Below are 13,246 nucleotides of genomic sequence, written 5' to 3'. Positions count from 1 at the left end.
TTGAGCAGGGCTAGAGGCTCTACAGTGAAATAAGACAATAATCTCTAACCAGAACAGCAATGGACAAGGCATATTGACATTAGGGAGAGGCATGCGTAGCCGAGTGATCATAGGGGTCCAGTGAGTAGTTAAGCTGGCTGGAGACACGGCGATTCAGACAGCTAGCGGGCCAGGGTTAGCAAGCTAGCAGAAGGGCCTTAGAGGGACGTTGCGATGGAAGAAATCTGTTGTAGCCTCCTCGTGCGGTTCCGTCAGCAGACCAGCCATGATGGATTAGTAGGGTTCCATGTGGTAAAGGGTCCCAGTCAAATTGGAAAAATAGGTATAGTGGCCCAAGAAATTGGCCGATGGACCTATTCAGCTAACAGTCCTATATGCTCTAGACAGCTTGCGGGCCGCTGCTAGCAGGCTAGCTGATGGGCCTTCAGGGGACGTTGCTACGGAGGGGCCTGTTGGAAAAAGAACCCCCAGGCAGATTACCTCGGTAGTCCAGTCGTGATGGATTAGCAGGGCTTCGTGTAGTAAAAGGGGTCCAGGCCAATTGGCAAAATAGGAATTGTAGCCCAAGGAGTGGCTGATGGACCTCTTCAGCTAGCCGGGAGATGGGCCTAGCATGAGCTAGCTCCAAGCTATGAGCTAGCTCTTGCTTCGGGACAGAGACGTTAACCAGGAGTAGTCACTCGGATTGCAGCTAGCTACCTGCGATAATCCAGGAGAAAGGGTCCAGAGCTTGCGGTAGGAATCCGGGGATATGAAGAGAAAATAAGTCTGCTATGCTCTGGTTTGAATCGCGTTGGCGAGAGATTTCCAAGCTAGAGGAAAGAGTTAGAGTTAGCTGACTACTAGCTAGTAAGCTGGCTAGCTTCTGTTGGGGGATTCCAGGTTGAAAGTAAAGAAAAATACTTTAGAAAATAGCAGATCCATACCACATTGGGTGAGGCGGGTTGCAGGAGAGTATATTGAAGTTGAGGTTTAGGAAAAATATAAAAAAGATATGCCCGAAGCAAAGTACTGAGTAAAGGGTCTGAATAGTTATTTAAATGTAATCTGTTATTTATTTATTTTTGCTAAAATTTCAAAAAATCTGTTTTTGCTTTGTCATTATGGGGTATTGTGTGTAGATTTATGAGGGGGAAAAAACAATTGAATACATTTTAGAATAAGGCAGTAATGTAACAAAATGTGGAAAAAGTCAAGGGGTCTGAATACTTTCCGAATGCACCATGTATAGTCTGATATACCACAAATTTCAGCCAATCAACATTCAGGGCTAGAACCAGTTATATAATTGTAAATTAACCAATTTTGCGTATCTGATTAATTATAAATCCGACAGTTGAGTTTGAGTGATGAAAGTTGAACACAGGGTGTGAAATCGTTATAAATGGCCCATTTGCGAGATTGACTTGTAATTTCAATAGGCATATAGGCTACAGACTAAAATCGGCGTTCATGATTGCATTTAAACTTTGCCTTAGTTTGCCTAGATAAAGTCAGGTAGCCTATTTTGTTGTTGTTGAGAAATGTCATGGCGACCGCGGTCCAATCCGCAAACAAAATATTTTGACGAGATCGTTTCCAATGTATCCCAGTGGGTTGAACCACTGGGCAGATTGAGTCAACACATACAGTAGACTGTTAATACAAGACGTCAGAAATAACTACGCCCTCTAGGGGTCTCGGCGCTAATTTCATCATGATTTTAGGATAATTTGTAGCGTATTTTATAGCTGAAACTCATCAGTTTGGTTTATAGTACAACATCGAATAAAACCCCACATTTAATGTAAGTATTTCACAGCTGGTAAAGCTATCGTGGAGAGGCAATCTCTCCATCTTTCAGCTAAAAATAATTCCGTGTGTGCTATAATTTGTTTACAATCTCTTGACACGCCCTTTATGGCAGTGAATCGGCCCCATATGTCGAAGGACTACCTCTGTCGAAACCACACTTTCGACATGCCTAAAGAAATGTCTGACTGGCATAGTTCAACGAGTAGTGACTCACATTTAGGGTGTCTCCCTCCTGCTCAAGGCGAGCTCAACTTTTATTTTCTTTCCCTCCACCCTTTCACCACCGCTTGCATTCTTCCAATCATTCACCACGCTGTGTGCACGCGAGTTCAAAATAGTTCCTGTTCATTTGTTTAGTATATTTGTGCGTTCTATTTGCCTTTGAAACGAACGGCATTGTTGTCACTGGATTAAGTTCTATTTGTTGTTATGGGGGACTTGATTTCGAGCCACCTGGATGAGGGCAAGCGGGAGATCATTAAAGGTGAGTGCGTTGGGATTTTGTCAACATTTGCTTTTACCACAGTAATGCATGTTTTGTGTGTACATACATACTACAGATCATAAATGCGTGAATAAGAACTAGAGAACTGAACAGTATAGCCGTCATAGTCAATGTTACCAGCAGCATTTTGATCTGAATGGAAACACTGTCGTTCTCTATCATGAATATAGCAAGTAAAGTAAACTACTAGGCGTGTGTCTAATATATGGAATAGTTCGATTCCAGTTCCCAAGTTTTAGCGTTACCATAGCTCTCGAAAACCGCTCTCCATTGGTAGGGTTTTCAGTTTACATTCGCCCAAGGTTGGCTCCATGTGAACAACAATTCTGATGCTGTCTTTTAACGTTCAGAAGCGTCAATCAGCGCTTTTCAAACTGGTTTTCAAAACATATTCTTATCTTTTAATATAAAAAAGATACACATACTCTAGCAGTTTTGAACAGATCCGATCCACAAGTTGTGTGCCCACAGTCAGCATGGTCTCAGACTTGACGTAACATAGTAAATGGGTATTCCAGGATACTTTTAAATTAGTATATTTTAGGTTTGGCATGGGTACAAAAGACAAAGGTTACTTAAGGCAAAAGCGAAAGGTGGGTCGGTGGATATACAATTGAAGTCGGAAGTTTACATACACTTAGGTTGGAGTCTAACTCGTTTTTCAACCACTCCCCAAATTTCTTGTTTACAAACTATAGTTTTGGCAAGTCGGTTATGACATCTACTTTGTGCATGACACAAGTAATTTTTCCAACAATTGTTTACAGACAGATGATTTAACTTATAATTCACTGTATCACAGTTCCATTGGGTCAGAAGTTTACATACACTAAGTTGACTTCCTTTAAACAGCTTGGAAAATTCCAGAAAATGATGTCATGGCTTTAGAAGCTTCCGAGTCAATTGGAGGTGTACCTGTGGATGTATTTCAAGGCCTACCTTCAAACTCTGTGTGTCTTTGCTTGACATCATGAGAAACTCAAAAGAAACTCCCCAAGACCTCAGAAAACAAATGGTAGATTTCCACAGGTCTGGTTCATCCTTGGGAGCAATTTCCAAACGCCTGAAGGTACCATGTTCATCTGTACAAGCAATAGTATGCAAGTATAAACACCATGGGAACATGCAGCCATCATATCGGTCAGGAAGGAGATGAGTCCTTTCTCCTAGAGATGAACGTACTTTGTTGCGAAAAGTACAAATCAATCCCAGAACAACAGCAAAGGACCCTGTGAAGATGCTGGTGGAAACAGGTACAAAAGTATCTATATCCACAGTAAAATGAGTCCTATATCAACATAACCTGAAAAGCCGCTCATCAAGGAAGAAGCCACTGCTCCAAAACCGCCATTAAAAAAAGCCAGACTATGTTTTGCAACTGCACATGGGGACAAAGATCATACTTTTTGGAGAAATGTCCTCTGGTCTGATGAAACAGAAATAGAACTGTTTATCCATAATGACCATTGTTATGTTTGGAGGAAAAAAGGAGAGGCTTGCAAGCCAATGAACACCATCCCAACCGTGAAGCACTGGGGTGGCAGAATCATGATGTAGGGTGGCTTTGCTGCAGGATGGGACTGGTGCACTTCACAAAATAGATGGCATCATGAAGGAGGAAAATGATGTGGATATATTAAAGCAACATCTCAAGACATCAGTCAGGAAGTTAAAGCTTGGTCGCAAATGGGTCTTCCAAATGGACAATGACCCTAACACGGAACCCAAACCAGCTGCGTGCGTGCGCAAATTTATTTTGCCCCCCCCACACCAAACGCGATCACGACACGCAGGTTAAAATATCAAAACAAACTCTGAACCAATTACATTAATTTGGAGACTGGTCGAAAAGCATTAAACATGTATGGCAATTTAGCTAGTTAGCTTGCACTTGCTAGCTAACATTAATTTGTCCTATTTAGCTAGCTTGCTGTTGCTAGTGTAACAGTAACTTTAAACCGTCCCATCGCCCATACCCAGGCGCGAACCAGGGACCCTCTGCACACATCAACAACAGTCACCCACGAAGCATCGTTACCCATCGCTCCACAAAAGCCGCAGCCCTTGCAGAGCAAGGGGAACCACTACTTCAAGGTCTCAGAGCAAGTGACGTCACCGATTGAAACGCTACTTAGCGCGCACCGCTAACTAAGCTAGCCGTTTCACATTTGTTACACTAGCTAATCTGTCCTGGGATATAAACATTGAGTTGTTATTTTACCTGAAATGCACAAGGACCTCTACTCTGACAAATTAATCCACACACAAAACGGCCAACTGAATCGTTTCTAGTCATCTCTCTTCCTTCCAGGCCTTTTCATCGTTGAACTTATATGGGGATCGCATCTAAACCTTCATAGTATTAACACGACTACAGGCAAAACAGTCCGTCTTCCGTCTTTCAACAGTTCGTCATTCAATATAACCAATGAGGAGATGGGAGAGGCAGGACTTGCAGCGCGATCTGCGTCAGAAATAGGAATGACTTCTATTTGCTGACACTCTTTGGCGCGCGCAATAATTGAATAACATGGATTTCTACATTTTATTTTGCGACGCTTGCGCACGTGACATGTCCGGTCTGGTCAGCATGTTAGCATTCTTCCAAAGTTGTGGCTTAAAATGGCTTAAGGACAACACAGTCAAGGTATTGGAATGGCCATCACAAAGCCCTGACCTCAATCCTGTAGAAAATGTGTGGGCAGAACTGAAAAAGCGTGTGCGAGCAAGGAGCCCTGCAAACCTGACTCAGTTACACCAGCTCTGTCAGGAGGAATGGGCCAAAATTCACCCAACTTATTGTAGGAAGCTTGTGGAAGGCTACCCAAAACATTTGACTCAAGTTAAACAATGTAAAGGCAATGCTACCAAATACTAATTGAGTGTATGTAAACTTCTGATCGACTGGGAATGTGATGAAAGAAATTAAATCTGAATTTAATCATTCATAAATAATTGAATTTACCATAGGTGGGCATTAATATGTAGTTGACCCCCCCCCCCCGCCAGGCTTTCTAATAGATGTTGGAACATTGTTGCGGGGACTTGCTTCCATTCAGCCACAAGCATTAGTGGGGCCGGGCACTGATGTAGGGCGATTAGGCCTGGCTTGCAGTTGGCGTTCCAATTCATCCAGAAGCGATGGGGTTGAGGTCAGGACCCTGTGCGGGCCAGTCAATTTGTTCCACACCGATCTCGACAAACCATTTCTGTATACACCTCATTTTGTGCATGGGGGTATTGTCATGCTGAAACAGGAAAGGTGGAAGCACAGAATTGTTTAGAATGAGTTAACTAGAACTAAGGGGCCTAGGCCAAACCATGGAAAACAGCCTTAGATCATTATTCCTCCTCCACCAAACTTCACAGTTGGCACTAATCATTCGGGGCAAGTAGAATTTTTCCTGGCTTCCGCCAAATGCAGATTAATCTGTCAGACTGCCAAATGGTGAAGCATTTCCACTGCTCCAGAGTCCAATGGTGGCAAGCTTTACACCACTCCAGTTGACGCTTGTCATTGTGCATGGTAATCTTAGGCTTGTGTACGGCTGCTCGGCCATGTAAACCTAATTCATGAAGCTCCCGACAAACAGTTCTTGTGCTGACGTTGCTTCCAGAGGCAGTTTGGGACTCTGTAGTGAGTGTTGCAACTGAGGACAGACAATCTTTACTTGCTTCAGCACACGACGGTCCTGTTAGCTTGTGTGGCCTACCGCTTCGCAGCTGAGCTGTTGTTGCTCCTATATGTTTTCACTTTACAGTAACAGCACTTACAGTTGACCTGGGGCAGCAATAGCAGGCTAGAAATTTGACGAACTGACTTGCTGGAAATGTGGCATTCTATGACGGTGCCACGTTGAAAGTCTCTGAGCTCTTCAGTAAGGCGTTGCACCTTCTTCACCACACTATGTGGGTGGACCATTTCAGATTGTCAGTGATGTGTACGCTGAGGAACTTGAAGCTTTTCACCTTCTCCACTGCTGCCCTGTCGATGGGGGTGTGCTGTCTCCTGAAGTCCACGATCAGCTCCTTACTTTACTTTTGTTGACGTTGAGGGAGAGGTTATTTTCCTGGCTCCACTCTGCCAGGGCCCTCACCTCCTCCCTGTCGGCCGTTAGCGTCTATGAATGGGTTAGTGTCACTACAGACGCTAGTCTGATTAATCAGGCTGTAATACACAATGAGTTGGTATATACAGCCTGTAACTTTTGAATGCAAAATCGTGTAAATGTTCCTTAAATGCTAGAATGTTGAATAAAAAGTTATACAAAAATGTGTGGATTGTTCTCAATCTTCCCATGATTCAGAGTATATTATTTTCATTGTCATGGAATGCTTGGTTGAATAGCTATTGACAAGAGAACCATTCTGTCTTTTATGGAACATATACACGATTTTGCACACGTTTCAGGCTCTATATACCAATTCATTGTGTATTACAGACTGATTAATCAGACAACACAGAGACATGGTTTAAAGTGTGTGTGGGGGGGGTGGTATTGTTAATTGTCTATGTAAATCCCCTTTACTTGAGTTGATAGCAATGTAAAGCCCACGTGGCAATGGTGACCATAAGGACTGAGTTTTATCTCACTGTATAATCATACTCTTGTGCAGCAGTCTGTATAATCCCAGTAGCTTCAAGGGTCTGCCTGTAGGAACCTGTCCACAGGCAGCTGAGAGGATGTGCCTTCATCAGAGAGGAATAACATAACACATGATTAACAGGGTTTCTTTTCTGTGTAGAAAAGTCTTGGGCAGGCTGTCAGTTGTTTCGGGCCATCTACAGTACCAGTCAAAAGTTTGGACACACCTACTCATTTCAGGGTTTTAATTTAAATTTACTATTTTCTATATTATAGAATAATAGTGAAGACATCAAAACTATGAAATAACACATATGGAATCATGTAGTAACCAAAAAAGTGTTAAACAAATCAAAATATATTTGAGATTTTTCAAAGTAGTTACTCTTTGCCTTGATGATGGCTTTGCACACGCTTGACATTCTCTCAACCAGCTTCACCTGGAATGGTTTTTCAACAGTCTTGGAGTTCCCACATGTGCTGAGCACTTGTTGGCTGCTTTTCCTTCACTCTGCGGTCCAATTCCTCCCAAACCATCTCAAATTGGGTTGAGGTCAGGTGATTGTGCAGGCCAAGTCATCCGAACGGATGTTAGTATTCGAATACTTGAGTATTCATTTTGTTGAGGGGGGATATTTGTCCATATTTTAACACTGAAGCCTTTTTCTAAATTAAAATATCCATGTGACGTTACATACAAGTGTATACCATGACATTTCTAATTATTCATTTGAAAAGCTTGTCATTTTATTAAAGTCGTTTTTATCATGTGCGTGGTGCTCCCCCAAAAAAGACATGTGGCCGACCAGTAGCCTTGACCTGTGTAGCTTTGCCAAGTTAATTGGCCAACATAAACTACAAAGAGACTCAATGTGTAGCAAGTGGAGTGCAAGTTTACTAATGCAATGCAAGATGGAATTAAAAGTAAGCGACATGAGGAGTAGGCTACAACGAGCAACCAACAAGTAGGCTGCTGTTTTTTCTGAACCGGGCTGGGGAGAAAGCGTAGCAGGTGGCCTCCGTTAACCTAGCTAGCTTCTCTTGGCTACTCCAGTCAACAGGCACTGTTATATGGGATGATAAATAACATTGTGGCTTTCTACAAGTCTTAGCTGTAGCCGAGTTGCCTTGGCATCTCTCTCTCTCCCTCGTTCAGCTCGCTACAACACAACCTTAGCGGCAGCAATAGAGCGCCTGCTTCTCCCTCACTCAGCAGGGCTTAGGTAAAAATATGTATTTAGAATATCCGGATATCCAACGAAAATTCATGATACTATTCGAATAGTGAAATTATTTCAAACTCCCATTCCTAATAGCTAGACAGTCAGGGAGAATCTTCGATTTAAAAAAAAAAAAAATATTTTATGATGCATTCAGAAGTTTATTTTGTTGTCATGACATAAGGCCACCATTGATTTTGTTATAAAAATTGAGGCACTCCGATAGCATAAACTGCAGCAAAATGTGTAGAATTGCTGGAAATCTGCATTAAAACTGCAAAATGTTATCTCCACCACATGGAAAAAGGTGTAGAAATGTGCTTTAAAACAGCTTTCGGGCTCCTGACTGGCACAGCGGTCTAAGGCCCTGGATCTCAGTGCTAGAGGCGTCATTACAGACACCCTGGTTTGAATCCAGGCTGTATCACAACCGGCCGTGATTGTACCATAGGGCGGCCCACAAATGGCCCAGCGCCGTCAGTGTTTGGCCGGTGTGGGCCGTAATTGTAGATACAAATTTATTCTTAACGGATTTGCCTAGTTAAAGGTAAAAAATGTATTATGATAATAATACATTTTGTCACTGTGGCCAACAGGAGGGCTTCAAGAAATACAGTACCATTGGCCATGCCACTGTCACACCCACCACCTAAGCCCCATTTTGATCCAGAAAAGAACCCTGGGTAAGGGTGTGTTGGGCAACAGTAGATAATGAAGGCTCCCTCCCAACATTGACATTTAGTATCAACACCTACCTAGCCGTAGCTCACCAATGCTTATATTCTTCATTGAGGTATCCTGACTCCTAATCAACTACCGATTTTTCTTTTGAATGGCCATGTGGCTTTATAAACCCTGGCTGCACACAATACATCAATATGAAGAATGTCGAGCTATCTTATGAAAAACCAAACATTTTTGTAGATAACAAGTGAAGTCTTTCTCTATTCCAAGTAATCCTGTGCCATTAGCAGGGAAACATCTGAGAGAGTGATCCTCTTGATGATAAAGGGAGCAACGTTCTCTTTTGGAGTCATACTTTTAATGCGTTGGCCAGCCAATCCAGAGACGCATATCAGATGTGGAATTACAGGAATGCATGAAAAAAAGCATGTGTGCTTGTGGCTGGAAAAACTAGAATATTTGGGGCCTTGGGCTGCAGTCAGTCTCTTGCGAGTCTCGGACAGAGAGCGGAGCGCCACACAGTCTCTAAAGTACTGACTGTCAAGGTATTCTTTCAGTCTGCTCTGAGGAAATGTCTGTTCGTTATTATGTGCTGAGACGCACATACACACACATAGGTGCCCGCCTGTTTGCGCACACAAACCACATATTTACCTTAACAGCATGCCAGACAGAGAGGGACAGAACTCCTACTGAAAATCAGTCACTATATTCTGGATGTAGCCAAGGTGACTGTTCCCTTAGTTTGGATAGTTAATAATTGAATCATCAGATATCATTGTGTCATGACTCATTTCCCTGTTTTACTGGCTGCTTGGTGCGTTCTTCACATGTATATTCTGATACAGCTCTGTTGAGAGAGAGTTAGAGTTGCCTTGATGCTGATAGGATCTACAGTCAGGGAATCCCTCCACACGTGGCAATGTTCCAAGACTGAACATCATAACTGTATTCCAGTAACCCTTGAACGAGGTCATCATCTTGAGACTAGTAGGATAGGGTTGCAGCAAGAGCTGTGGCGGTCATGACATTTTGTCAGACGGTTATTGTCTTGAAAATGACTGCTGGTCTCACAGTAATTGACCGTTAATTAACATAAACATGTTTAGAATCTCCAGGCCTCCATGCTTACAAGCCACTGATGCGTACCTTTGGAAAATCTATATTTAAAAGAATAATAAATACATTTTAATATATACCATCACAATAAATCCATTATTTATTTTAGGCAGGTCTAAAGAAATATGAGTAGGCCTACTGTATGTTATCTGGCTATGTGCCATGTAAGGTAGTTAATTTAGCGGACAAGATTTGCTTAAGTCCCATGCCATTATTTTATATGGTTTTATAGTAAGAATAATATTATTGAACTTAGCTGCATGAAATAGAAAGGATATTGTTCCCATTCATATGCTCAGTCGCTATGGAAGTGGCTATGTCGAGCGTAAAAGTGATAATTTGAAACAGCTCCTATACGCTAGATTTAAAGTTATTGGCTAATTTAGTTGTGAATGATACAAACCTTTTAGAATGTCTTAGAAATCAAAATATATATGGGCTGCGTGATGTGATTAGGTTATTGACTATTTGAAAAAGTCGCAAAAAAAGCTTGCTCTCTGTTCCTTCCCTCAGACTGAACACGCTGTTCTCTCAAGGGATCATATTTTCACCCATCAGACTATTCTCAATTTAATCTGGTCTTCACTGATATATAAAATTTGTTTAAATTTAGAATGGCACATTATCAAATGGGCAGGGGGAAAAAATACATGTCACCCATAAGCACTTGAATAGTGAATGGAAGCAGTTTGTTTTCAAATCATGCCAGGTAGCCTACTCTGGTTTTCATAGTGGAACAGCAGAAAAGAAATATAGTTGCAGCTGGGATCCTCCTCATTTTAGTGGCAACCATCAAAACTCTACTATCACAAAGGAATGCATATAGAAATGTCTGGGCTTATAAATACTTATTTCACTTCATTCATCAACCACTGTTTGAGGAGCATGCAGCCTCTCTCTGCATGAAAGGTGACATTCTGCCCAAATTCTGTATGCCATGGGCTCTCCAACCGTGATTCCTGCTGCTACCCAGTGGTTAATCCGGGAAACTAAGTGAAATATGTTCATGAACACTGACCGTAACTTTTTTGCAACAAAACATATTAAACTGTTTACAGCCCATATCTCTGCGCACTTGAGAAAGAAATTAAGGCGAGAGAGGAGATAGAAACGCTCGGTGGTGAGATAATCTGTAGCTAAAAGGTCATGTTTCAGCCTATTAATTATGAAAATATAAAAAATATATCTTACTAGGCTATTCAAAATCGAATACAAATTCACTATAATTAACTCTGCAAGCCGCCCTGCACAATCAATGAAACAGCATCGCCTAAGCATATAAACTCAGCAAAAAAAGAAACGTCCTCTCAATGTGTAAATATTTGTATGAACATAACAAGATTCAACAACTGAGACATAAACTGAATAAGTTCCACAGACATGTGACTAACATAAATGGAATAATGTGTCCCTGAACAAAGGGGGGGGGTCAAAATCAAAAGTGTCCATCAGCTGCATTAAGTACTGCAGTGCATCTCCTCCTCATGGACTGCACCAGATTTGCCAGTTCTTGCTGTGAGATGCTACCCCACTCTTACACCAAGGCACCTGCAAGTTCCCAGACATTTCTGGGGGGAATGGCCCTAGCCTTCACCCTCTGATCCAACAGGTCCCAGAAGTGCTCAATGTGATTGAGATCCGGGCTCTTCGCTGGCCATGGCAGAACACTGACAGTCCTGGCTTGCAGGAAATCATGCACAGAACGAGCTGTATGGCTGGTGGCATTGTCATGCTGGAGGGTCATGTCAGGATGAGCCTGCAGGAAGGGTACCACATGAAGGAGGAGGATGTCTTCCATGTAATGCTCAGTGTTGAGATTACCTGCAATGACAACAAGCTGGACAGCTGATCCAGACCATGATGGACCCTCCACCTCCAAATCGATCCTGCTCCAGAGTACAGGCCTCGGTGTAATGCTCATTCCTTCGTCGATAAACGCGAATTCGACCATCACCCCTGGTGAGACAAAACTGTGGCTTGTCAGTGAAGAGCACTTTTTGCCATTCCTGTCTTGTCCAGCGACGGTGGGTTTGTACCCATAGGCGACTTTGTTGCCGGTGATGTCTGATGAGGACCTGCCTTACAACAGGCCTACAAGCCCTCAGTCCAGCCTCTCTCAGCCTATTGTGGACAGTCTGAGCACTGATTGAGGGATTGTGCGTTCCTGGTGTAACTCGGGCAGTTGTTGTCCATCCTGTACCTGTGTGATGTTTGGATGCACCGATCCTATGCAGGTATTGTTACACGTGGTCTGCCACTGCGAGGACGATCAGCTGTCCATCCTGTCTCCCTGTAGCACTGTCTTAGGCGTCTCACTGTACGGACATTGCAATTTATTGCCCTGGCAACATCTGCATGCCTCCTTGCAGCATGCCTAAGGCACTTCCACGCAGATGAATAGGGACCCTGGGCGTCTTTCTTTTGGTGTTTTTCCAGAGTCAGTAGAAAGGTGTCTTTTGTGTCCTAAGTTTTCATAACTGTGACCTTAATTGCCTTAGGTCTGTTAGTGTCTTAACGACCATTCCACAGGTGCATGTTCATTAATTGTTTATGGTTCATTGAACAAGCATGGGAAACAGTGTTTAAACCCTTTACAATGAAGATCTGTGAAGTTATTTGGATTTTTACGAGTTCTTTGAAAGACAGGGTCCTAAAAAAGGGATGTTTTCTTTTTTTGCTGAGTTTATGATCTTTCCCAGACTCATGGATTGAAAGTTTGGAGCGTAGCATAAGGTAACCTGTCCATCCAGTATGTATAATAATACGGTCAACACTCAAAGGCGATTTACTAGAATTTGTTTAATTTTGGAGTGTAGGCTAGACAATATATATATATATATATTTTTTACCAAAGACACCTTTAAATCTTTCAAAAATATATATATATTTCTGCCATGAGTAAAATGCAGTACGCTGTTATGTATTGTTTAACCACACAATTGTGATGTTTGTTGTGTTACAGACTGAATTTTAAATGCATTATATTTTGATTTTGTGTCACTGGCCTAACTGGCAATAATGTCAAAGTGGAATTGTTTTTCAACATTTTTACCATTTTTTTTTTTTTAAATGAACAGCTGAAATATCTTGAGTCAATAAGTATTCGACCCCTTTATGGCAACCCTAAATGAGTTCAGGAGTAAAAATGTGCTAAACAAGTCCCATAATAAGTTGCATGGATTACCTTGATTTTTGAATGACTACCATCTGTACCCTACACTTACACACTGAACAGAAATATGAACGCAAAACATGTAAGGTGTTGGTCACTTGTTTCATGAGCTGAAATAAAAGATGCAAGAAATTTTACGTACGCACAAAAAGCACATTTCTCTCAT

The 13,246-nt window shown here is 42.1% G+C and overlaps 2 protein-coding genes across 2 annotated transcripts in view; one reads left to right on the top strand and one right to left on the bottom strand.

The window, feature by feature from the left end:
• stxbp1b (syntaxin binding protein 1b) overlaps positions 1–2,097 on the bottom strand; it is a 46,747-nt gene extending 44,650 nt beyond the window's left edge. The window contains exon 1 of the mRNA XM_024418180.2: positions 2,009–2,097. The gene's annotated coding sequence lies outside the window, so the exon portion shown is untranslated. The remainder of the gene's footprint in view (positions 1–2,008) is intronic.
• A 48-nt stretch (positions 2,098–2,145) lies between these two features.
• The window catches only part of LOC112248837 (protein Niban 2), a 56,700-nt gene continuing 45,599 nt past the window's right edge, over positions 2,146–13,246 (top strand). The window contains exon 1 of the mRNA XM_024418175.2: positions 2,146–2,278. Coding sequence (XP_024273943.1) covers positions 2,224–2,278 — 55 coding nt within the window. The 5' untranslated portion in view covers positions 2,146–2,223. The remainder of the gene's footprint in view (positions 2,279–13,246) is intronic.

The sequence above is a fragment of the Oncorhynchus tshawytscha genome, linkage group LG04 (assembly GCF_018296145.1).
Source record: "Oncorhynchus tshawytscha isolate Ot180627B linkage group LG04, Otsh_v2.0, whole genome shotgun sequence".
Taxonomy (NCBI): Eukaryota; Metazoa; Chordata; class Actinopteri; order Salmoniformes; family Salmonidae; genus Oncorhynchus; species Oncorhynchus tshawytscha.
Note: the sequence above shows the minus strand (reverse complement) of the source record. Positions and strands in the feature narration are given on the sequence as shown.